Genomic DNA, 27,759 nt, shown 5'->3' on the forward strand with positions numbered 1-27,759 from the left:
AATACTTAATGTTTAATATTTATTTTCTTCTGTACGTGTATGTCATTACAAAAAATATCAGAAAAGGACAAATATTTCTAAGCATTGAGAATAAATGAATAAGAATGAAATGAACGTAAAATATCCAAAGCATTTATTACACAAATCAGCCCATGCATGCAAATAACTGTAGTAATTATGCTGTCTATATAACGCTTGAATTGAACAGAATGAAGTCAGTACACAATACACATTTGTACTAAACGTAGATTATTTTTCAGTACACATTAGCACATAATTCATGTTAAAGAACGAGAATCAGAGTAATGTACTTTCAATAATGCCTGGCACGACTCTTGTAATTCAATGACGACTTCTTTAAATGAATTCCTCCGTTTACGAATTTTTCTGAGGGACCTTAGTTATAACCTGTGGAGAAAAACAGTTAGTAAATAATAATAAAAAAAATTTAACATGCAACTCTAAAAGCAATCAATCACTGTGAGAAATCAAATGGAGATTATAAGACAGATACAAGTATCACATTTATAGTTAATTATGAATAATGACTTTCTATAATGACTTTTTATATATCTGATGGCAGAAGCTTACCGTTTTGACCTCTGTGTAGGTGTCTAGTCCATACTCTCCCAATTCACGCCCGATTCCAGAGGCCTTGAATCCTCCAAATGGAGCCTGAACTGCGAACACGTCATAGCAGTTAATCCTAATAACAAAAAAAGACAAGCACAAACCACATGTCAGAAAACAAAGATGTCTGATACCAATATCCAAGATATCCAATTGACCATTCCGCATAATGAGAGCCAGCTCCTAAACTTCAGCTGAAGCTCATTTTATGTGTGCTATATATAGGTGGACACTCTTGAGACTCCTCTACTGCCTTGTTCTCATCAGAAACTGAGAAAAATAATAATTGCAACATCGTAAATAATAATAACGGCATGAACATTCAGTTTCATATTATTTAACAACATATCATTTAAATGCTGACAGCTAAACATTATCATAAGGTGTTTAGGATAACATTAGCTAGCTAGTGATACTTCTCTTCTAGGACATCTTAATCGTATTCTTGATAATCAGTAACTTGCCTTCATAGTCATGAACACATTTTTTAAATCTTGTAATTTTTTAAAGCCTTAATTATTTTTCAACTCTACAGCTGTGCAACAAAATTCACCTCAAAGATTCACTTTTTATTCATAAAGACAACATGGAAAAAAAAATGTCTTTTCACGGAAAATGTCTTTTTAAGATGAAAATGACATGAAATGACCCATATAACCAGAAGATGGCAGCAGAGGATCAATCATTGGCTGCAGCTGCCATTTCAACTCCCTAGTTTTTTTTTTCCAAAACGTCTTGCTTTATGATTTATTATAAAATTACTAGTATAATAAATTGTAGTAATTTTGCTGCACTGAAGTATATAGTATAGCAAGTGCAGAAAGTCATTAAATAAATAAATAAGATCAGTCACAAACAGCCAACAAGGGTGAAATTTGTAAATACTTATATATAGCTCACAACAAATTAAATAAGTTAAATATTAATGAATGAATGAATGAATGATGGATTTATATAGCGCTTTCATTGTGTATTGCCGTACACCCAAAGCGCTTTACAATCATATGGGGGATCTCTCCTCAACCACCATGGTATAAGAATTGAATAATGCACTCAAAAGCTATTGAATAGCCTACATTTAACCAACACAAACTTGTTACTTGCGTTAGTGTTGTTACTCTGAATTTAGTCTGAATCATTTAATGCACAGCTCTTTTTTGACATCTACTTGTCAGATGTTTCATCTGGTTATTACTGTCAATCATAGCAATGACTGGTTCATATTTAGCCGATTTACCCTTTATACTACTTTTTTTTTTAAACTACATGGACATTTGGTCCACTTAGACAAACAAAACTTTTCTTTGATTGTGAATGGATTATGTAGAGAAAACAAGCAAAGGACAGTCCTATTACAGCACAGTACAGTTGACCGCAAATGACCGAGCTGTAAACGGTGCATATCTTCAATTCCCTTAAAATAATGAAGCACATCACAGGCTCACCACACAGTGCCAGCGCGCAGGCTGTTGGATACGTAATTTGCTTTGTCAATGTCTTGGGTAAAAACAGCAGCCGCAAGGCCGTATTTGCTGTCGTTGGCTCTCTCGATCACTTCCTCTAAAGTTTTAAACTTCAGAATTTGCATCACAGGTCCAAAGATCTGACACAAAAGAAAGGGAACAGCATGTTATATTCTTTTACTGTATGTAAAACTTTCATAATCAAATTTATATGTGACCCTGGACCACAAAACCAGTCTTAAGTCGCTGGGGTATATTTGTAGCAATAGCCAAAAATACATTGTATGGGTCAAAATTATAGATTTTTCTTTTATATCAAAAATCATTAGGAAATTAAGTAAAGATCATGTTACATTAAGATTTTTTTGTAAAATTCCTACTGTAAACCTATCAAAATGTAATTTTTGATTAGTAATATGCATTGTAAAGAACTTAATTTGGACAACTTTAAAGGTGATTTTCTCAGTATTTTGATTTTTTTGCACCCTCAGATTCCAGATTTTCAAATAGATGTATCTCGGCCAAATATTGTCCTATCCTAACAAACTATACATCAATAGAAAGCTTATTTATTGAGCTTTCATATGATGTATATATCTCAGTTTTGTCAAATTTAACCTTATGACTGGTTTTGTGGTCCAGGGTCACATATAGAAATAAACCTCATATAATATACATGCATCCATTCACCTGTCTCTGTTTAGAATTTAGTCTATGCCACATTATTATATCATGGCAAGTTAAACAATGTGAAATGGCATTTTTTATTAATTCAAAATATAAAAATATAGCTGCTTTGAGGTAGGTCTCAAAGAAAACACACAAAATTTGTGTAACGCCAAGTTTGTACTGCATTTGATGAAGTATGCACGCGCACTTGATGTACTTAAACCGAAACTGACATAAAAATTATAAATTATGACATAAAGCTAAAAAACTAAATAAAATAAAAAAGTAAAAAAAAAACAACAACATATAGTAGAAAACCCATTAAATATTTTCATTATTTAAAAAATCCATATTATATACATATTTTGGGCTATGGGGGCTATTATTTTAATTGCATGAAACGGTTGCACTCGAATACACAACTGGGAACATAAAATACTGATACGATGACCACAGCTACTAAAAGAGCTTATAGGTACATCTACAGGCATCTTCCCATTCTTTTCTCCTCTTCTTATCGCTAGGAAATCATTGAAGCCTAAAAAAAAGCCAACCAAAAACCAAAAATGTGGCATCGCATCTGTATTTTACTTTTTTATTTTACTTATTTTACTTTTTTAAAGTTTTTTATTCTGAGTTGTGTTAAAAATAGCAAAAGATAGAGCCAGTAGCTCACATAAGTTTTCTGAGAGTGAATGGAAAGGGTTCTTAGCAGGGCTCTGGACTAACTTTTTATTTCTTAGGTGCACCAGCACAGTTTTACAAGTTCACTTTTTTTAAGTGCTGTCCATATAGGCAATATTGACTTGTACATGATTAACAATCTGGTCAACATAAAGTTCCTTATTTGAAGCATAATTCTACAAGAAAGGTAACTTACTGAAAAAGTGTTGGTGCTTAAAGTGCTTCACTGAGCTGAAATGTAAACTTAAAATTTCTCAGACTAGGACTTGATTGTATGTGGCTCATTATCTAATGACATCTCCAGACCAAGGTTTGACATAACCTGAAAGGTTGATAGCTCCATGTCAGAGAATGGATTAAGATTTTCGGACGGATCAGGCCTTAACTTAACATTCTTAATTAAAAACAAAAACAAATTTTGCCCTCGAATGGCTGGTAGATTTTTTTTAAGTCGCACCATTGAGAAATTAGGTCGCATTCTAGAGCCCTGCTTAGTAATGTGTTCAATAATTGAAGCACACACACCTCCTCGCGAGCAATCGTCATGTCATCTTTAACATCCCCGAAGACGGTCGGCTGGATGAAGTAACCGCGGTCAGCTGCCGCTCCGCCGCCGCACATGAGCCTAGCGCCCTCACGCTTCCCGCTGCTGATATAGCCAAGAACCTTCTGGAACTGCTTCTCATCCACCTTCAGTAAAGACAGGAAAGACTAATGGATGCTGATTGAGGGATTTGTGCATTAGTTACATGTCTGTTGATAACTGAACTGTACCTGGGGTCCCTGCTCTGTTTTCAAGTCAAAGGGATCTCCCACAATCCTCCTGTTAGCTCTCTCTACGCTCCTCTCTACAAACTCATCGTAGACACTCTCCTGTACAAATGTGCGGGTGCCTGCACAACAGCACTGGCCTTGGTTGAAGAACAGAGCAAGATGGGACTGCTCCACTGCCTCCTCCACTGCAAACGCAAATACACTTTCATTAGAATGATCAACACACTAGCTGTGTTTCCATTACAGATTTGTGCAAAGCTTTGGCGCTATTTTATAAATGTGGATTAAAAAGTATCGCGAAATGACGGCGTTTCCATTAACCAATGTTATGCGACTGAAACATTTTTCCTTTCGCAATAAGTCACGGCAATGGATTTTTGTGGGATTTTGGCTATGTTTAATCAAGTGCAACCTGTAAATGAGAAAAAAATGTTTCCATTGCTGTTTTGCGAATATTCCCTTTTCTCGAATTAGAACTTTTTGGCAATATATGGGAGTTTTTGCACATTTGACACGTTTTCATTAGGCTGATTTTCAATTTGTGCAATTTAAAGGGTAATGGAAACACAGCTACTGATCTACTGTTATAAAAGGGTCATGACATGAGGAATCACATTTTATTTTTAAATTATATCATTCCACAGGGTTTCTACAGATATGAACAAGTGAAATTTAGGACTTTTTAAGACCTTTTTAATACCGCCTTAAATGAAATGTTAGACCTAAACCTGTAATGGAAATATACATTATGGCCCGGTTTCACAGACAGGGCTTAGACTAAGCCAGGATTAGCAGATAGTTCAATTAGGATATTTAATTAATTTTTATAAACATGCTTAGAAAAAAACATTACTGGTGTGCATCTTGAGACAAAACAAAGACACCGATATATTTTAAGATCAGTCAGTGCAAGTTTCATTCAGTTCAAACAGCTCAGACTTACATTTTAGCTTAAGCCTTGTCTGTGAAACCGGGCCTATATTACATACATACAGTATATGTAATGTTTATATTCTAATGTGTTTGATGTAAAAAGAAAATTAATTTCAAAACTAAAATGTCATTACTTATATTTATTACTACAATATACAATGAACTTTCCATATCAGCAGACAATATTCCACACAAAAATATTTTTATAAGCAATGTTTTCATCAGTGTTCAACTTTTACATACTTATATCAGCATATTCTTTTATTAACCTTTATAAAGGCCTATTTTTTTACTTTTTAAATGTATGCATCGCCTTTAATTTAAAATAAGAAATCCTATAGGGCTGTCACCAGGCAGACTAAATAATTGACACAAGTGCAATAAATAATGTTATAGGATACATTTTAAATACATTTATCAATTTACAAATAAGAAATGTTTGGGGGAATCTTCATTCTGTCCAGTGACTGTAAACAATCATTAGTTCCGTCAGACTGGAGATATTTTAGCGGTAATGTGACCAAAAATATTTAAGACCCATCGAGTTTGGATTTAAGACATTTTAAGACTTTTTAAGGCCTTTTGTTAGGAAAACGTTATTTTAGACATTTTAAGTCTTTTTAAGGACCCGCGGACGCCCTGTTCCAAATCTGTATGATTTTTTTTCTTCTGTTGAACACAAAAGAATGTATTTGGAGAAAGGTCTTAGTGTTTCTCATCCATACAATTAAAGTCACTGGTGTCAAACTTTGATTTAGCATTTTCTAAATATCTTATTTTGTGTCCTACTGTTTCTAAGGAATTCTATTTGACGTTAATTAATTATTCAGATTATCATTTTTGTTCCACTGTTAACTGCATCTGTTTATACTGTAGCTGCATTTATTGCTGCTTGGTGATTGATGTTTGTTTGTCAGTTATTTGTCATTTGGTGATTGAAAGCTTTGTTTGTGGTTGTCCCCGTCAGTGTGGTCTGCGTTTTAAAGGATGAGGTTCTCGTGTGTCTGATTGTTTGTATTGTAAACTGTTGACAGTGTGTCAACTATTCTGTTAGTGGTGAACAAAGTATGTTTATTTACTGTATATCTGCTCTCAGGCTGTCTGTATCGCCTGTGGGACATGCTGGCACTTTAAGTGCAAAGAACATAATATACTATGTATACCATTAATATAAAGTATAGCATTATATTAGTAACATTACACCTTAAGGGGAGACAATGCAGGCAAAAACAAGTTGTCAAGTTTGAGATTCTGGGCTTTTCTGTTTTTCCTAAAGTGTTTTTTTCAGACTAGTGGAAAGAAAACATCTAAAAGACACTGTGAAGTGTTTCTTTTATAGCACTTTATCTATTTGTGTCAATAGGTTTCAATTACAATACATATTTTTAAAGGCCAAGAGTTTTTTCTCCTACACATCTCCACTTCAGTAGCACTTACACACACCAAACTTTACATTTGTATTCCAGTCTATATCCTGAAGGTTTTTACAGAGGGATTTGTTCATATATAATTAGCTTGATTTTATACAACATTTTATTCCCCCCCAAAATGTCAAAAATATATTGTTTCCTCCCTGTTTTAAGAATTTTCTGAATAATGTGACAAAATGAGATACATTTTTTTAAGGCCAAGAGTTTTTTCTCCTTCACTGAGCCATAAATCTCCACTTCAGTAGCACTTACACACACCAAACTTTATATTCTTTTACCCGTCTATATCCTGAAGGTTTTTACAGAGGGATTTGTTCATATATAATTTGCTTGATTTTATACAACATTTTATTTTATTAAAAAAATATATCGTTTTCTGCCTGTTCTAAGAATTTTCATCCAGTGTTTAGATTTTTGTCCTAGAAATGTATGCAAATTAGCGCATATTTCATTAAATAATGTCTCATTTGCATATTAAAACCTAACATTTTAGAAAACTTGTAATACAAAAAATGTTTGCAATTATCAATGGAATTAATCAACCTAATAAGTAAGGTGATAACTATTAGTTATTTTTTTTACCCTATTCACCAGCAGAGTCTCGCCTTAAAGAAAATTATAAAATATCATTCCTTTTAAGTTGCCACCGAGATACAAAGCACAAATAGTTTAATTAAATGCTGCAGGTGTCAGGATGGAAGGATGAACTCACTATTAGCATCTGACAGAATGATGTTTGGACTCTTTCCTCCCAGCTCCAGTGTGACCTTCTTCAGATTACTGGTACTTGAGGCTTTCAGGATGAGGTGACCCACCTACAAGAAGTTAACAGACAAAACATATCTACTGTAAATTACAAAATATAATACTAAAGCCTAGGGTTGCCGCAATAACAAAAGTTCACAAAACTCAATACTCTGTTATCACAGCAATATTCAGCCGCAGTGAATAAGCTATTATAGTATTATAGTATTATTTATAGGCCTGGTTTCACAGACAGGGCTTAGATTAACCCAGGATTAGGCCATAGTTCAATCAGGACTTTTATAAACGTGCCTAAGGAACAAAATAAACATTGCATCTTGAGACAAAACAATGCCGCTGAAATATTTTAAGACATATTTTCAGTTCAGCCTGTTTGGTCATGCATTTTAGTGTGGGAGAAGGCTTAAACCTTGTCTGTAAAAAAGGAGAAACTATTGATGCACTGAAATGAAAATGATTCAATTCTTAGCATTCGAATAGATCAGTATCAATAGCTCAAATAACAAATAAACACTGCTTCAGGTTTTTATTTACGAGTAATTATTCATGTAAATGGCAGTAATGAACAAAAAAGTTAATAGATCATTTTTTGTCAATAGTATTGTTTGATTAATATAAACATACAGTTAAAAAAAATAGTCGTATGTTGCATCTTCACTGCACAGAACCAAGATTTTGAGGACATTTTTCCCACCTGTTGATATTAATAAAAAAAGTTCACAAAAAATGTATATCCTGTTATGATTTACTTACCCTCAAGTTGTTTCAAACCTATAAGACTTTCCTTCGTTTTTGAAACACAAATGAAGATATTTTAAATGACGCCTGAGAGGTTTTTGTCTGTCCGTTAAAAGTCCAGGTAACTAAAATGTTCAAGGTTTTGGTGCTTTCTGTTTTATTTTATCAGTTATGCAGTTTTCTGGAGCACTGAAAGACCTGTGCACACTACTGTATTTATCCTAGAAATATCTATTAGTGAAGAAAATCCTCTTACATCAGTGGATCCAGTGAATGCTACTTTGTCCACATCCATGTGAGACGCAATGGCTGCCCCTGCTGTGGGACCCAATCCTGGGACAATGTTGACGACACCAGGAGGAAAACCCACCTACAACCAGTTAAGATGGTGATCAGGTGAGTAAGTAAATTGACAGTGATCAAATGCACATATAGACCCTGTCTAAATAGATGCAGGGATGATGTATTTTTGTAGGCTAAAAATCCACAAGTGAGTTGCATTTTAGCACTACTGGTTCTGAAATCGCTTAAAGGAGTAGTTCACTTCAACAAAAATGCACAGATTATTTACTCACCATTTGTCATCCAAGATGTTCATGTCCTTTATATCTTCAGTTGTAAAGAAATGATTTCTCTCCATATAGTGGACTTCTATGGTGCCCACGAGTTTGAACTTGCCTTGTTGGCAAAGTCGTAAAAAAAATTGGCAACTGAATAAACATCTTGGGGGTGAGTAAATTATCTGTACATTTTTGTTCTGAAAGTGTTAATATTCATCAACAAAAAAAAAAAAAAAGAAAATTATCAGTCTATGATTTTAAATGGTAGGTATTTTTGAAAAGTAAGAGACAGAATAACAAAAAAAAAAATGCATTTCAAAAAAAGTTGATTTACATTTTAATGAGTGAAATAGGTAAAAACATGACTTAGTACTTGGTGCAAAACTCTACCAGGTTTGCACATGTCTCAGGAGGGACTCTTCTTTGCAGATCCTCTACAAGTCATTAAGGTTTCGAGGCTGACGTTTGGCAACTCAAACCTTCAGCTCCCTTCACAGACTTTCTATGGGATTAAGGTCTGGAGACCACTCTAGGCCACTCCAGGACCGCAATGTGCTTCTTCTTGAGTCACTCCTTTGTTACCTTGGCCATGTGTTTTGGGTCACTGTCATGCTGGAATACCCATCCACGACCCTTTTTCAATGAAGGAAGGATGTTCTCACCCAAAATTTGACAGTACATGCCCCCGTCCATCGTCCTTTTGATGTGGTGCAGTTGTCCTGTCCCTTAGTAGAAAAACACCCCCAAAGCATAATGCTTCCACCTCCATGTTTGACGGTGGGGATGGTGTTCTTGGGGTCATAGGCAGCATTCCTCCTCCTCCAAACACGGTGAGTTGAGTTGATGCCAAAGAGCTTGATTTTGGTCTCATCTGACCACAAGTTCTTCTCTGAATCATTCAGATGTTGATTGGCAAACTTCAGATGTGCTTTCTTGAGCCCCACCTTGCTGGCGCTGCAGGATTTCAGTCCTTATGGCGTAGTGTGTTACCAATTGTTTTCTTGGTGACTATAGTCCTAGCTGTCTTGAGATCATTGACAAGATCCTCCTGTGTAGTTCTGGGCTGATTCCTCACCGTTCTCATGATCATTGAAACTCCACGAGGTGAGATCTTGCCCCAGACTGAGGGAGATTGACAGTTATTTTATGTTTATTTTGTGCAATCACACCAACTGTTGTCACCTTCTCACCAAGATGCTTGGTGATGGTTTTGTAGTCCATTCCAGCCTTGTGTAGGTCTACAATCTTGTCCCTGACATCCTTGGACAGCTCTTTGGTCTTGGCCATGGTGGAGAGTTTGGAATCTAATTGATTGACTGCTTTTGTGGAAAGGTGTCTTTTATACAGTTAACAAGCTGAGATTAGGAGCACTCCCTTGTTTATTTATAACCTTTTTGAAATGCGTCTTTCCTGATTTTTTTGTTGTTATTCTGTCTCTCACTGTTTAAATAATCCTACCATTAAAATTATAGCCTGATTATTTCTTCATCATTTGGCAAACATACAAAATCACCAGGGGATCAAATATTGTCTCCCTTACTGTACATAACAATAAAAAAAAAATCTATTCAATGTATTATTTTAAGTGCACATGTGTGACCCTGGACCACAAACCCAGTCTTAAGTCACTGGGGTATATTTGTAGCAATAGCCAAAATACATTGTATGGGTCAAAATTATTGATTTTTCTTTTATGTCAAAAATCATTAGGAAATTAAGCAAAGATCATGTTCCATTAAGATTTTTTGTAAAATTCCTAATGTAAACCTATCAAAACGTAATTTTTGATTAGTAATATGCATTGTTAAGAACTTAATTTGGACAACTTTAAAGGTGATTTTCTCAGTATTTAGATTTTTTTGCACCCTTAGATTCCAGATTTTCAAATAGATGTATCTCGGCCAAATATTGTCCTATCCTAACAAACCATACATCAATAGAAAGCTTATTTATTGAGCTTTCATATGATGTATATATCTCAGTTTTGTAAAATGTAACCTTATGACTGGTTTTGTGGTCCATGGTCACATATTATACTGTGTATAAGCCGTTCACCTCTTCAATCAGACTAGCAACGTAGAGGGCAGTAAGAGGCGTCTGCTCTGCCACCTTCATCACCACTGTGTTTCCTGTGGCCAAAGCAGGACCGAGTTTCCACGCCTGCATCAACATTGGGAAGTTCCACTGGAGTAAAGCGTGAAAGAGAGAGAAAATATTATATCACTCAGCAAATACATATTCAATTTTAAAATCCCAAAAGCATTTACTTACAGGGATAATTTGGCCACACACTCCAATGGGCTCATGTTTGGTGTAGCAGAAGTAATCTCCATCAATGGGAATGGTCTTCCCCTCCCATTTGTCTGCCCAGCCAGCGAAATACCTGTAGACCAACCAACCAACTGTTCTGAGCTTCTGATTGAATCCATTTCCCACATTTCCTATCAGTTTTCACAAACTAATGAGGTTCATGTGATGCATATTTGTCAGTCATACATTAACAAAACAATAAATGATTTCTGCACAAAAAACAAGTTTATTATTAACAATGTGCATATATTTGATTTGATTTAAGTACTCACTTTTTCAAAGTAATAACACTTTATAATAACTTTTGTTAATAAACCATTAACAAACATCATACAATGCTCAACCGATCATTAGTTAAAATTGATTGAAATAGCTAGAAATATGAGATGATGTGCTTGTTAATGCTTGTTGATTAAACATTACTTAATAATTACCAGATCATTATTTCATGTAAATTGATATGCATATTGTTATTAAACTTTCAATGCATTTGATCATGCACTTCTTGATAATCTAAAAAACAATGATTAAAATCTTCATTAATAAATCACTACCAAACATTATATAATGCTTAATGGATCATTACTTATTAATGCTCTCAAATGTCAATTCATATGATCATGCACGTCTTGAAAATCCACCAATATTTTAAAAGGCGTTATTTAATGATTAAAAGCTTTTGTTAAATGTTAGGGATGGGCGGGTTTAGGGGTTGGTTATGGGGTCAGAAATGCACAAGGGTCAATTTGACTACTATAAAGGAAGCGTTCAATTGGTTTATATTACATTGTTTTGATTAATAAGTATTTTCTTCAATAACGTATTTTGTTTTCTACTGTTGATGATGCAATAATAAAAGTGTTGAGGCAATAAAACATGTTTTGCACTCATATTACAGTGAGTAATTAATAATAAATCAGCATATTAGAATGATTTCTGAAGGATCATGTGACACTTAAGACCGGAGAAACCGCTGATGAAAATTCAGCTTTGCATCATAGGAATAAATTCTACTTTAAAGTATATTTTAAAAACAAACAAATATTTTATGCTGTAATAACATTTTGCAATAATACTTTTTTCTGTATTTTTGATCAAATAAATGCAGCCAAATGTATAATACTGAATCCACTCGGATTTTATACATGATGATATATATAAATGGGGTTACTGTGTTTTTAAAACACATTTCATTAGTTCTATAACAGAAATCCTGTTTGTAAAACTAAAAAATATGCATCACCTTGAGTTTATTGGTTTAAGTTAAAGGAGTAGTTCACTTTCAGAACAAGAATTTACATTTCAGGATTTTTCTCCATATAATGGACTTCTATGGTGCCCCCGAGTTTGAACTTCCAAAATGCAGTTAAAATGCAGCTTCAAATGGCTCTAAATGATCCCAACCGAGGAAGAAGGGTCTTATCTAGCGAAATGATCAGTTATTTTCTAAAAACATTTATACTTTTTAATCTCAAATGCTCGTCTTGCTGAGCTAAACAAGACAAGCATTTGAGGTTAAAAAGTATATAAATTGTAATTTTTTAGAAAATAAGTCATCATTTAGCTAGATAAGACCCCTTTTTCCTCGACTGTGATCGTTTAGAGCCCTTTGAAGCTGCATTTTGGAAGTTCAAACTCTGGGGCACCATAGAAGTCCATTATATGGAGAGAAATCCTGAAATGTTTTACTCAAAAAACTATTTCCTTACGACTGAAGAAAGAAAGACATGATTATCTTGGATGACAAGGGGGTGAGTACATTATCTGTAAATTTTTGTTCTGAAAGTGAACTACTAAACTACTAAATCTTAAATTTAAATCCAGTTTTTTATAATGCTGAAATCTGTAAAACTGCTAAAATGTGATAAGTACTGATATTTGTACTGATAAAAGAATAAATAAACCAGTGATTACGCAGTTTCATTAGACTAAAATTAATTATATTAGGGAAATGTCTTGCATCAATTTCTGTTTCAACTAGCAAACACTATGCAGGACAAAATCATAAGGACATAAAGTTCACCTCAGGCATTTGGCCACCATGGGCACGTCCACAGTATAGGAGACCGCATATGGTTTTCCATTGTCAAGAGTCTCTAGCTCCTGTTGAAATCAAATACAGTACAAATAATATTGACATACTGTGGTATCATTGTAGGTCAAGTATAAATCAACATTTATTGACATGCTTCAAAATGACAGGACCCATGAAATAAACATTGTGGAAATTCTAACAAAGAAGTAAAAGCAATTTTGTCTCCAACTAAAAAAAAAATCTAAAATCATTTTCTAAGTTTTACTACTTCAGTATTAAACTAGATGAGAAAGTTTGTCAAGACAAGAGTTAGATCTTTTCTGATTTTAGTCTTTCATTCTGCCGAATCAAACTGAAAGCATTCTGTCATACATTTAAGAAATCAGCTCAAAGTCTATGGAGGACAAAGGTTGTTTGAGTAACTCACAGCTAAATAGGCAGCATCTCTCTCTATGCAGTCTGCTAATCGGCCCAAGAGCAGCCCGCGGCGGGACGCATCCATACGCCGCCAAGGAGAACCGAGTTTGAAGGCGTCTCTGGCAGCCTTGACGGCTTTATCCACATCCGCCTGTTTAATAATAAAAAAAACAAAACAAAGGAGACTGAAAACATCATTCAAGACTCGATTTAGGCCATCCCTTATCGGATCAAGGCCATTTTTCTGTACTGGCACCATTACAGGAGATACACTGCACAAATAAAATAAAATAAAAAAACAGATATCTCAGTGAGTTTATGTCAGAGTCTTTATCAAGTTATGCTTATTACATAATGTTTGTTAGGTTATGTTAGTTTAGTTGAAGCTGGCAATTTGATATGTGTTGAATAAATATGCACAGCTATTTTTAATCCCAGCTCCTGCAGAGGAAAGTCAACCAGACTCTTGTTTATCAGTGAGAGCAGGGAGGACATTTGTTCAGTAATCTCAGGTGAGGAGTCAGTTTGGGACAAAGGGATACTTCACCCAAAATTCTGTGAACATTCTGTTTCACTCTTGGGTGAACTATCCCTTAAAGTCATGTTTCTGTCCGTTTTCATGTACAGAGAACTAAATAGAATATATATGTGACCCTGGACCACAAAACCAGTCTTAAGTCGCTGGGGTATATTTGTAGCAATAGCCAAAAATACATTGTATGGGTCAAAATTATTGATTTTTCTTTTATGCCAAAAATCATTAGGAAATTAAGTAAAGATCATGTTCCATGAAGATTTTTTGTAAAATTCCTACTGTAAACATATCAAAATGTAATTTTTGATTAGTAATATGCATTGTTAAGAACTTAATGTGGAAAACTTTAAAGGTGATTTTCTCAGGATTTTGATTTATTTGCACACTCAGATTCCAGATTTTCAAATAGATGTATCTCGGCCAAATATTGTCCTATCCTAACAAACCATACATCAATAGAAAGCTTATTTATTGAGCTTTCATATGATGTATACATCTCAGTTTTGTAAAATTTAACCTTATGACTGGTTTTGCCGCTCAAAAAGTTTGGGATCAGTAAGATGTTTAATGCTTTTAAAGGAGACTTGTTAGGGTTAGGGTTAGGGTTGCATTACAGTGGTTTTCCCAAAGTGGTTTTCTATTTTAATATACTTTAGAATCGATTTTTTTCTTGTGATGCAAAGCTGAATTTTCAGAATCATTACTCCACTGTCACAAAATCCTTCAGAAATCATTCTAATATGCTGAAATCAGACTTCAATCAAAGATGTGTATACTTTTTCTTTGTTTAGTTTTATAACTGTACTGCCTTAATGGTTTGATGTTTTCTACTATTAATAAAAAAAAAATTAAAAAAAAGATTTTTGAAACCACTCCGAAATCCTGATCTGAAACAAATTATTTGCAATAAACACTCTGAAGTCCCGAACTGAATTAAATGATTTGAGATCTGAAGTCTCGATCTGAATTAAACGATTCACATATGCAAAGTTCTAATCTAATTTAAATGATTCACAAACCAGCTTTGAAGTCTCGATCTGAATTAAATGATTCACATATATGCAAAGTTCTAATCTAATTTAAATGATTCACAAACCAGCTCCGAAGTCCCAATCTGAATTAAATGATTCGAGATCTGAAGTCTCGATCTGAATCAAATGACTCACATATATGCAAAGTTTTAATCTGAATCAAATGATCCGAGATCTGAAGTCTCGATCTGAATCAAATGATCCGAGATCTGAAGTCTCGATCTGAATCAAATGATCCGAGATCTGAAGTCTCGATCTGAATCAAATGATCCGAGATCTGAAGTCTCGATCTGAATCAAATGATCCGAGATCTGAAGTCTCGATCTGAATCAAATGATCCGAGATCTGAAGTCTCGATCTGAATCAAATGATCCGAGATCTGAAGTCTCGATCTGAATCAAATGATCCGAGATCTGAAGTCTCGATCTGAATCAAATGATCCGAGATCTGAAGTCTCGATCTGAATCAAATGATTTGAGCTCTGAAGTCTCGATCTGAATCAAATGACTCACATATATGCAAAGTTTTAATCTAAATCAAATGATCCGAGATCTGAAGTCTCGATCTGAATCAAATGATTTGAGCTCTGAAGTCTCGATCTGAATCAAATGATCCGAGATCTGAAGTCTCGATCTGAATCAAATGATTTGAGCTCTGAAGTCTCGATCTGAATCAAATGATCCGAGATCTGAAGTCTCGATCTGAATCAAATGATCCGAGATCTGAAGTCTCGATCTGAATCAAATGATTTGAGCTCTGAAGTCTCGATCTGAATCAAATGACTCACATATATGCAAAGTTTTAATCTAAATCAAATGATCCGAGATCTGAAGTCTCGATCTGAATCAAATGATTTGAGATCTGAAGTCTCGATCTGAATCAAATGATCCGAGATCTGAAGTCTCGATCTGAATCAAATGATTTGAGCTCTGAAGTCTCGATCTGAATCAAATGACTCACATATATGCAAAGTTTTAATCTGAATCAAATGATCCGAGATCTGAAGTCTCGATCTGAATCAAATGATTTGAGCTCTGAAGTCTCGATCTGAATCAAATGATTTGAGCTCTGAAGTCTCGATCTGAATCAAATGATCCGAGATCTGAAGTCTCGATCTGAATCAAATGATCCGAGATCTGAAGTCTCGATCTGAATCAAATGATTTGAGCTCTGAAGTCTCGATCTGAATCAAATGATCCGAGATCTGAAGTCTCGATCTGAATCAAATGATTTGAGCTCTGAAGTCTCGATCTGAATCAAATGACTCACATATATGCAAAGTTTTAATCTAAATCAAATGATCCGAGATCTGAAGTCTCGATCTGAATCAAATGATTTGAGATCTGAAGTCTCGAACTGAATCAAATGATCCGAGATCTGAAGTCTCGATCTGAATCAAAAGATCCGCAAATCAGCTCTGAATTCCCGATCTGAATCAAATGATTCACGATACGTGATCCAGCATTTCGAAACGGTAAATAATTTTGTGACACAATGGTTTAACTGATTCTGAGTCACAAGTTTGAATCAACTGGAGCGGTTCCAGCTTAAATGACTCACTCAATTGATTCAGTTAATCTGTTCCTCTTTTCGCATTTTCAGCCACTGTCAGTACTACTACTGGCTTAGCTCGCTAGTTTTATGTTTTATTCGTGTTTTTTTTTTTTTTTGTTACTTTTTTGTTACTAGTTTTAACTGAAATTAGTGAAAAAAAAGTGTTTTGTTTTTTGAATTGCATAAATTCTGCATGAAAAGATATATAAAAAGTTAAATTAGTTTTTAGATACACTGTCTTTCAATAATTCAAGCACTTTTAAAGTACCTCTTCAGGAATATTGCAATTTTTAAGGGTTTTCCAGGCCTTTGAAAAGTCAAATTCAAGTACTTCAAGCACTTTAAGTACATTGTACGAACCCTGATTTCCACACCCCTTTTGAGCGGGCCTTGGCCATTCAAAGCGGCCAGGGTTCCCAGACCTTCTGCTGTCAGTCTGAAGGTCTGGCTACACGAGACTAGCAATCAAGTAACAGTGTTTACTCATTCAGCCCGGCTTCCAGAGAATATATATGTATTTGTTTTGTGATAAATTCATCAAAATCATTATATAATCAAATGTTATATTTTATAGAAGAAAAAAAAAAAAAAAAAAAAAAGAGTAGTCAGTTCGAACTATTCTTATTCATTGTTTTGCTGTTTTAATGATAGCTTTATAAGACATGTGTGCCTAGGGTCATGAAGGTCAAAAATGCACCAGGAACACATCTGCACACTTGGCAGTTTGAACAGCATACTTGGTTCACATTGCATTGGATATTACAGCATATGTTCAATTAAATCACAGTCAAACCAAAATTTATTCAGACACCTTCAACATTTCTCACATTATCACAGTTTATTCACTATAGCTTAGAACATGGTAATAAAATATGACAAATACGTAAGAGTTAAACTGTGTCTGAACAAATTCATCTTGATAACGGCAGATAACTTTGATAGAAAGGTATGTAACAAAACATGGTCAAGTCAAAGTCTCAAATCAAATTTTTGGTCCAAAATTTGTATCAATTTTACATTTGACTGGTAGTCCACTGTATAAAGAATTTTTGGCTTGACTGTATGTCAGATCAGGTTTTCTTTGCATGAATGAATTGCTCTGTTCCAGTGATGTGTTGCAGCTCAACCTGGAAGGGAAAACATATTGCCTATGCTTTATCTAATAGTGTATTTGCAGGGGTTGTTTTGGAAAATGATGCCAGAGAAACAGGAGGTCTGCAGCTGCCCAGATGAGAAGTTCCCTCACAAGATTTATAACTCATCCACCACATTTACAATCGCTGCTTGCAAATTGAACTTTGTGTCTCCAAGACACCGTCTATAAGACAACAACACTTTGTTTGGATGCGGTTAGAATGATCTGTACTGTACTTTATTTTATGTGTATATTTCTCACCAAAAGTCTTTTGTTAAAGGCTTACTTTGTTATTTCGCACACTGACATTCACTAATGCGTGTCAGGACATCTGACTCTTCTTAAATGCGATTATTGAGGCATATTACATTCCTATTTCCATGGTAATGCTTCAACCCTATCACATGACACTTCACTTACAATGGCACTGAATGAGGGGTGTTTCAGTTTCATTTTTTATTATTTCCTTTAAAACAAGAAATTTGTAGTAAAATATATATGAATATATTAGGGAGAAAAAAATAAAGTAGAACTGAGGTCTTCTTGCAGGTTTCCGCCAAAATAAAGGTCAACATTCATAAATGTTAGTATTGTAATTTTACTGTTGTTCTGTAAAATAAAATAAAAAAGTAAGACAAAAATAATGATAACAATCATGACAGCAGCTCTATTAATATATTTATTTTAACTGATTCAAGAAAAGGGTCTTAAAAATGGTCAAAGAATATTATTTTACTAACTTATTCAATTTAAGTTAAATTGAGCTTTGTTGGTAGGCTATAATGTTGAAAATGTTAAGTGTTAAGTAAATATTTTTAAATTGTTGTTTTGTCATTTTTTTTAAAGCAAGACAAAACTGTAAAAAGCACATGTTGGCAATTAAATTTATGCAATGGTGAAAAAAATTGGCAAAATACATTTGAAAAAAACAACAACGTAAAACCATGTTCGGTAATCGGCCTTCGGCCCAGTGTTTAATTTTGTTCAGCTTCGGACAAGAATTTTCATTTTGGTGCATCCCTAATATATATAGACATCAAATGCTTATCTTTTTGTTTACTTCTAATTTGCACTGAAGATAACTGAATATATTTCTGAAATGAAAGTGTTAAACTTGCTTCTACTTTATCCTGTCCATTTTACATGCAAGGTGTTCATGTTGCAGCTTGTTGTCTTTTTGCACCTGTTGCAATTGTTGAACCCAACTCTATACACCTTGCATGCATTAACACATAAACTATAGTAAAACTAAAAAAAAAAGTCATGATTATTTTACAGTTTTGCAGCCATTGTTTTGAGTTATATTTGATTGTCAGTGGAGTGAAACTTAAATGTAGGTTAAATCCTCATACAAAGCTATCATGTTGCTTCCAAAGACTTGGCCCTTTTCAATTAGTTGTATAGAGAAAACAAACCTTTAAGCTAAACCGGTTTAACCACTGTTTAATCTGACCATCTGAAAAGTGCCCCAAACCCCAAGAGTTTACCAGATACAACCAGCAGACCAGCTGCTTTAAGACATTTTTATTTGGCACAGATGTGGATGTTGAAATCAAATTTACAATTCAAAAATGTAAAATTCACTCACCTTATCGCCCTCTGCGACATGGCAGATAACCTCACCAGTAGCAGGATTGATGGTTGGAAAGGTTTTCTTGCTTACTGCATCGTGCCACTCATTGTTGATGAAAATCTAAGGAGAAGTAAAGAGACACATTGACATAGTCTGGCTTGACAAATGTTCAGACTTCAAACCCTATATGGTTCAGTTCCAGAGATGCTGGAATTTCAGGATGGTTCCAGGAGTAAACTTGTTAAACTGTACAGAATTTCAGTGGTCAAAAATCAAATGTGGGTCACTTTACATTCAGCTAGTACTTTTTTCTTTTGAAGAGTATAGAACCAATAATGTTGAAACTAGAAATGTATATTGGTTTTCTGCTGTCAAAAACAACTGCATTGAACATACATGTCTGAGTGCTATAGATACTCTTTTTCCATAGTTTGCATGCTTGTAACTCAAGAAGTATTAAATATATCACAATATGATCTTAAAATCTGATTTTTTAATAAATATTTAATTTGTAATCTTCTTTTTCAAGGCCAGAGTTCCAGAGATATGGGGATCTTAATAAGGCTCCATAGCCAGATTGTTTAAAAAGACCTAATTTCAGTGGTTGAAAACCAAATGTTGGTCAGTTTGTATACAGCTGATACTTATTGTATTTCAAAGGGAATGTCTGAAGAACAAATCATGTTGAAACTAGAAATGCATCTCGTTTCCTTCTGTCAAGACAACTGCATTGAACATACCAGTCTGAGTGCCATAAATACTCTTTTTCCAAAGTTTGCATGCCTGTAACTCAAGAAGCACTAAATATATCACAATATGATTTTAAAATCTGTTTTTTTTTATTAATATTTAATTTGTAATCTTCATTTTCAAGGCCCCGTATCATTCAGTATTAGAGATATGTGGATCTCAATGAGGCTCCATAGCCAGATTGTTAAAAATGACCCAATTTCAATGGTTGAAAACCAAATGTTGGTCATTTTGTATACAGCTGATACTTATTGAATTTCAAAGGAAATGTCTGAAGAACAAATCATGTTGAAACTAGAAATGCATCTCATTTCCTTCTGTCAAGACAACTGCATTGAACATACCAGTCTGAGTGCCATAAATACTCTTTTTCCAAAGTTTGCATGATTGTAACTCAAGAAGCATTAAATATATCACAATATGATTTTAAAAGCTGGTTCTTCATAAATATTTAATTTGTAATCTTCATTTTCAAGGCCCCGTATCATTCAGTATTAGAGATATGGGGATCTCAATGAGGCTCCATAGCCAGATTGTTAAAAATGACCCAATTTCAATGGTTGAAAACCAAATGTTGGTCATTTTGTGTACAGCTGATACTTATTGTAATTAAAAGGAAATGTCTAAACTCTGAAAAATAAATCATGTTGAAACTAGAAATGTATTTTGTTTTTCCTCTATTAAAACAAATGTATAGGACTTGTCTTGAGTGCCATACCCACCTGAGTGCCATAAATATAATTTTTCCAAACTGTGCATGGCTGAAAGTTTTAAAATCTATGTAAATATGATTTTAGATTCTGGTTCCTAATAAACTTATCTGTTGGATCTTCATTTTTAAGGCCCTGAATGGTTTAATCACAGAGATATCACAATCTCAGTTCAGCTCCAAATTTAGTATCCTACCCACTCTCAATGGTCAAAAACCAAATGTGGTTTTGTGTTTATCTGGTCATCACTATTGACACTGCAAATAATAACAGCAACCCAGTGCTTAGAAATGATATGTGCGACATGTCAGATTATGAATAGCCAGGATTTATCAATGGTTAACTCTGGGTAAAGTATGAACATTGTGAAACGCAAAATAAGATTACACATGATCCCATTTACCTGAGGTTAATTATTTGAAGTGTAAAAGACCTTTTGATGTACTATCAGTGATTGTGCCAAATATGCTCTCCAGGAATAGATACTATACTTGATCTTTGACTATGCTTTAGATGCTATACCAATAAACACTGCATATCTGAACTTCTGGTAGCTTCAGAAGCTGTTAAAATGAACAAAATCCCTTCTTCCAAATATCAATGAAACTGATTCAAATATAGAATCTTATGAATAGACTACAGAAAGCTGTCTATGAAAAAGTGAGCAATATTTGGTTTTTAACCACTGAAAATTGGTTTTATTCAATTCAATCTGAATATGGAGCTGCATTTAGATCACTTTGGAAAAACAACATTACAGACAGGTGTGTCCAATGCAATTATTTTGATATTGGGAAACAAGATACATTTCTAGTTTAAACATTATTTGTTTTTCAGACATTTCTCTTTAAAACAAAAAAGTATCAGCTGAATGCAGAGTGAGCAACATTTGGGTTTTGACCAACCACTGAAAATGTGTACAATTTAACAATTTACTCCTGAAGCCATACTGATATTCCAATTTGTTGGAACTAAACCATATAGGGCCTTAAAAATAAGGATGCCAAAAGGAAGGTTTGTTAAGACACAATATCTGAATATTATTCTTAAAATCAACACACTATGCTCTGCTATCTGCATCACCATAATTTGACCTTGAAGTATTAAAATCATATAATATTAAAATCTATCATTGTAAACTCTAGCAGTATGCACATTGTGATATGTACATATTCAGTTTTTTGATTAATGCATTGCAAGCCCAATGTAATATATGGCAGCCCAACTAAAAAAAGTAAGATTCTGCTTTGAATACTGTTGTTTTATTGCCAAATCTCAAATTGGAATGCAGTTAAGCTTTTTAAGATTTACTTCCAAAGTGAATTTTCGAGCTTCATCTGAATCAGAGCTACTTAGATTTGAGTAACTGATATATTATGGAGATGTAAACATCTAGATTTTAAAGCCTATATTTGGACTAGTAGGGATAACAGAGAACTTGTACTATTACAAAGTACTATTTTACACAATAAATTCATCTCCATTAAGCTCATCTCCTGTCATTCATTTGTTTCAAAATAAAATTTCTGGCTGACAGGAGACATTTCCATAATATTGATAGTTGACAGGGCTTATCTAGATTGATCTATATACTATACGCTACTACACAGGTGTTGATGTAACATACACTCAAGATAACAGATCACAAACTGTTTACATTAATCCGGAAGAACAAACCACATTTTATGATAAGAGATAATCTGCCATTCAAAGATCTGGAGAAGGAGAACTGCATGTTTTAGACTTTAGGAATTCTAGTATTATTAATGAAAACTGGTTCAAAAGGGGAATTATTAGATCAGAAATGATGTTTTATATTAGTTTAGTTAATTAAATGACATTTCTAGTGACATTTTGATAATGCTTTTAGAATTAGGTAATAATGCTTCATTAGAGTCAGTTGGAAAATGTACTTCCTCAGGTTGCATGAAAAGGATTTTGCAAGTTATGCATTAAAGAAGAAGTTCACTTCCAGAACAAAAATGTACAGATAATGTACTCACCCCGTTGTCATCCAAGATGTTCATGTCTTTCTTTCTTCAGTCGTAAAGAAATTATGTTTTTTGAGGAAAACATTGCAGGGTTTTTCTCCATATAATGGACTTCTATGGTGCCCCTGAGTTTGAACTTCCAAAATGGAATTTAAATGCAGCTTCAAAGGGCTCTAAACAATCCCAGTCTGGGAATAAGGGTCTTATCTATCGAGAAATGATAGGTTATTTATTTATTTATTTTTAATTACGATTTACATACTTTTTAACTCGTTTATGCTCGTCTTGTCTTGCTCTGCCTGAACTCTGTTTTTTTTTTCCGGTTCAAGACAGTTAGGGTTTGTTTGTTTTCTCTATCAACTTCAAAAATCATTTCAAAATTAAAGCTGCAAGCAGCGATGAACGGGCCCTCGCACCCGGGCTCACTGCCGACCGGTGGCTTTAGGAAAACAGCAAACGGTGGGCAGTATGCTTTTAATACAGTAAATGTAGGAAAAATAGATCAAAGTCACTTAAATGTGCCAAACCTCCTGCTGCCAGCTGGTGGCGCTATGCCTATAACTGATTATTGACATGTAGATGTGTTCAGGCCAGCACTTTCATCAAACATATGAAGTTTGGTGCAGATTGACCTTGGTATGTTTAAGTTAGTTCAAGATATGATATATCCTGCTGTCAATAGGTGGCGCTATGATAATATCTGAATATTGGCCTTAAGATGTCTTCAGGCCAGGACTCTTATCAAACATGTGAAGTTTGAGGCAGATCGGACATTTTATGGCTGAGTTATAACAACTTCTATGTCCATGGCGAAACATCAAACTTTGTCAGGCCACCACGGACACGCCCTTTGACGAAAACTCAAGATCTTCGCAATTTAACATCTCTAAGGCCTCTAGATCAGACTGTCCAAATATAATGTTGATATCATTAAATCTCTAGGAGGAGTTTGGTACAAGTCATTTCCTGATGCCAACAGGTGGCGCTGTGATTATGATAGAATATTGGCCTTCAGATTGGTTCAGGCCAGGACTCTTATCAAACATGTGAAGTTTGAGGCAAATCGGACATTTTATGGCTGAGTTATAACAAGTTTTATATCCATCGCGAGACCTCGAAATTTGTCAGTCCGCCACGGACACGCCCTTCAACGAAAACTCAAGATCTTCGCAATTTAACATCACTAAAGCCTTTTTATTAGACTGAGCGATTTTGGTGTTGATCTGATTAAATCTCTTGGAGGAGTTTGTTGCAGAGTACAGCATGACACTTCCTGTTGCCAGGAGGTGGCGCTATGAGTAAAACTGAATATGGGCATGTAGATGTCATCAGGTCAGGAGTGTTATCACACATGTGAAGTTTGGGACAGATCGGACATTGTATGCCTGAGTTATAGCAACTTCCTTTTTCATGGCGAAACATCGAAATTTGCGAGGCCGCCATGGACACGCCCTCTGATGAAAACTCTAGATCTTTACAATTTAACGTCACAAAGGGCTTTAGACTAGACTCGGCAAATTTGGCGTTGATCCGAATAAATCTCTAGGAGGAGTTCGTTCAAGTACGACGCCTGAAAATGGCAAAAATGACACAAATTTTGTTGAGAATATTAATATTAACCGACTTCCTGTTGGGTTCCGGATTTTGGTCCAAGAGGCTTTTTTGTAGGCATTGGTGTGTTACATGTGTGTACCGATTTCCGTGCATGTACGTGAATCACAGCTGAAAGCGCACACCGCTGAACATCTAAAGGTGGCGCTGTCGAGCCATTTTGCCACACCCACTTCTGAAACCCATATCAGACGTAAATTTTCGCCAGGTTTGATGTGTGTGCAAAGTTTTGTGAGTTTTCGGGCATGTTTAGGTCCTCTAAAATGCGATTCATTTTGGAGAAGAAGAAGAATAATAATAATAATAATAATTAAAGCTGCAAGCAGCGATGAACGGGCCCTCGCACACGGGCTCACCGCCGACCGGTGGCTTTAGGAACACAGCAAACGGTGGGCAGTATGCTTTTAATACAGTAAATGTAGGAAAAATAGATCAAAGTCACTTAAATGTGCCAAACTTCCTGCTGCCAGCTGGTGGCGCTATGCCTATAACTGATTATTGGCATGTAGATGTGTTCAGGCCAGCACTTTGATCAAACATATGAAGTTTGGTGCAGATTGACCTTGGTATGTGTGAGTTAGTGCAAGATATGATATATCCTGCTGCCAATAGGTGGCGCTATAATAATATCTGTATATTGGCCTTTAGATGTCTTCAGGCCAGGACTCTTACCAAACATGTGAAGTTTGAGGCAGATCGGACATTTTATGGCTGAGTTATAACAACTTTTATGTCCATGGCGAAACATCAAACTTTGTCAGGCCGCCACGGACACGCCCTTTAACGAAAACTCAAGATCTTCACAATTTAACATCTCTAAGGCCTCGAGATCAGACTGACCAAATATAATGTTGATATCATTAAATCTCTAGGAGGAGTTTGGTACAAGTCATTTCCTATTGCCAACAGATGGCGCTGTGATTATAATAGAATATAGGCCTTCAGATTGGTTCAGGCCAGGACTCTTATCGAACATGTGAAGTTTGAGGCAAATCGGACATTTTATGGCTAAGTTATAACAAGTTTTATATCCATGGCGAGACCACGCAATTTGCCAGGTCGCCACGGACACACCCTTCAACGAAAACTCAAGATCTTCGCAATTTAACATCATTAAGGCCTTTATATTAGACTGACAGATTTTGGTGTTGATCTGATTAAATCTTTTGGAGGAGTTTGTTGCAGAGTACAGCATGACACTTCCTGGTGTCAGCAGGTGGCGCTATGAGTAAAACTGAATATGGGCATGTAGATGTCATCAGGTCAGGAGTGTTATCACACATGTGAAGTTTGGGGCAGATCGGGCATTTTATGCCTGAGTTATAGCAACTTCCTTTTTCATGGCGAAGCATCGAAATTTGCCAGGCCGCCACGGACACGCCCTCCGATGAAAACTCTAGATCTTCGCAATTTAACGTCACAAAGGGCTTTAGATTAGACTCACCAAATTTGCCGTTGATCCGAATAAATCTCTAGGAGGAGTTCGTTCAAGTATGACGCCTGAAAATGGCAAAAATTACACAAATTTTGCTAAGAAAATTAAAAATAACTGACTTCCTGTTGGGTGTCAAATTTTGCTCCAAGAGGCTTTTTTGTAGGTATTGGTGAGCTAGATGTGTGTACCGATTTTCGTGCATGTACGTGAATCACAACTGAAAGCGCACACCGCGGAACGTGTAAAGGTGGCGCTATCGAGCCATTTTGCCACACCCACTTCTGCAACCCATATCAGACGTAAATTTTCGCCAGGTCTGATGTGTGTGCGAAGTTTCATGAGTTTTCGGGTATGTCTAAGCCCTCAAAAATGCGATTCATTTTGGAGAAGAATAATAATAATAATAATAATAATAAACGAAGCAGATCCAATAGGGTCCTCACACCATCGGTGCTCGGGCCCTAATAATAAACGGAGCAGATCCAATAGGGTCCTCACACCATCGGTGCTCGGGCCCTAATTAGTGAACATGCAAAGAAGATAAACACACTTAACAAAGAAGGTAAAACAGCGATGTATGATGATTTTGAGTTTTTCAACATATCCTAAGTGTCTTGAACCACAAAAAAAAGTTCAGGCAGAGCAAGACAAGACAAGCATTTGAGGTTAAAAAGTATATAAATTGTACTTTAAAAAAATTATGGCTGGGATGAGTGGGATCGTTTACAATCGCATTTGAGATTGTTTAAAGCCGCATTTAAACTGCATTTTGGAAGTGCAAACTCGGGGCACCATAGAAGTCCACTATATGGAGAAAAATCTTCCTTACGACTGAATAAAGAAAGACATGAACATCTGGAATGACAAAGGGGTGAGTACATTATCTGTAAATGTGTGTTTTGGAAGTGAACTACTCCTTTAACATTTTTACATTCCCTTTTGTAAACAAATGATATCCTAGCTGTTACAGACAAGTGAAAACTTTTTTGCAATTCTGTAATATATGGTAATACCTCACAAGTTTAATGTAAGATTGTCTACGAGTATATCCATGACACTTGTGGTAATGAGTTTTAAAATTTGTAAAATAACAATTGTAATAGCTTGTTATTGTATAGCCTACACAAAAATAGGCTATTATCTAATTGTCAAAATAAGAAAGCAATAATGAGAAGTTTGCAATAGGCGTAATATTTTTCACCTACCCCTTACATGCTTATTTTCTAACAATTTTAGATATTTTTAATGAAGTCTGTGTGTGTGTTTATGAGAGAGAGAGAGAGAGAGAGAGAGAGAGAGAGAGAGAGAGAGAGAGAGAGAGAGGAACGAAGCACAGAAAGATAACAGATAAGATACAACAGGAATGGTATTTTCTCAAAGGAGGCGGGGTTTGAAAAATTGCCAAGTTCATTAACCTGCTTCAAATGTCTTTTTTCATATTAAATGCAATAGCCTCTCGACGACAGAACCATTAGAGGATCATAAATATATTACGCTACTTTCAACGCAACAGTAAGACTGCAAACATTTAATAAAGTTATAAGTTTTAATATGAGCAACATGCATGCACATGCCACTTACTACCTGTTTGAATACACATATAATTTCAAGTCCCAGCATTGAGCCATTACCTTGTTATAGTGAACGTCTGGATGAACGTTGGGTGCAGGAATCGTTGAATGCTGACATGCTGAGATACGACAAACTTGTGGAAAAGTTCGGGATAAAACAGTGCGCAGCATTTTCCACTGACTTGCCTTCAACGCTTGGACTGTTAATGCACTCGGACTTCAGAGCAGAAAAGCATTCGCTTATGACAGAGATGTTGCCAGATATTTGATCAAAAGTTAATGTCATAAAACTACTCCACTGTTAGGTATTACATAACACACTATAATAATTCACAATATCTTGCGTTATATTTATATCAGTGTTAGAGTACTACCGTCGTTTGCAAGAAATTACTCGGAATGTCTAGCAACGAAAACATGTTTAAAAAGTGTGGACTTGGCAACAAGCAACGACA

The 27,759-nt window shown here is 35.1% G+C and overlaps 1 protein-coding gene across 1 annotated transcript; it reads right to left on the reverse strand.

Moving 5' to 3' along the window:
• Positions 1–27,527, reverse strand: aldh2.2 (aldehyde dehydrogenase 2 family member, tandem duplicate 2). Its single transcript, XM_073839416.1, has 13 exons — positions 27,365–27,527; positions 19,252–19,356; positions 13,419–13,559; positions 12,980–13,059; positions 10,918–11,029; positions 10,702–10,830; positions 8,343–8,456; positions 7,296–7,398; positions 4,221–4,405; positions 3,972–4,136; positions 2,076–2,233; positions 592–706; positions 1–408 (listed from the first exon to the last, which is right to left on the reverse strand). Exons 1-13 carry the CDS (start codon positions 27,473–27,475, stop codon positions 376–378), a joined length of 1,551 nt encoding a protein of 516 aa, XP_073695517.1. The 5' UTR covers positions 27,476–27,527; the 3' UTR covers positions 1–375.
• Between the last annotated feature and the right edge of the window lie 232 nt (positions 27,528–27,759).

Source organism: Garra rufa, chromosome 5, assembly GCF_049309525.1.
Source record: "Garra rufa chromosome 5, GarRuf1.0, whole genome shotgun sequence".
Taxonomy (NCBI): domain Eukaryota; kingdom Metazoa; phylum Chordata; class Actinopteri; order Cypriniformes; family Cyprinidae; genus Garra; species Garra rufa.

Coding starts and splice junctions, on each gene's coding strand:
- aldh2.2 (XM_073839416.1), bottom strand. CDS start 27,475: ATGCTGCGCACTGTTTTATCCCGAACTTTTCCACAAGTTTGTCGTATC. Junction 19,357..27,364: donor CAGACGTTCACTATAACAAG/GTAATGGCTCAA, acceptor ACTTCTCCTTAG/ATTTTCATCAACAATGAGTG. Junction 7,399..8,342: donor CATTCACTGGATCCACTGAT/GTAAGAGGATTT, acceptor AACTTCTTGTAG/GTGGGTCACCTCATCCTGAA.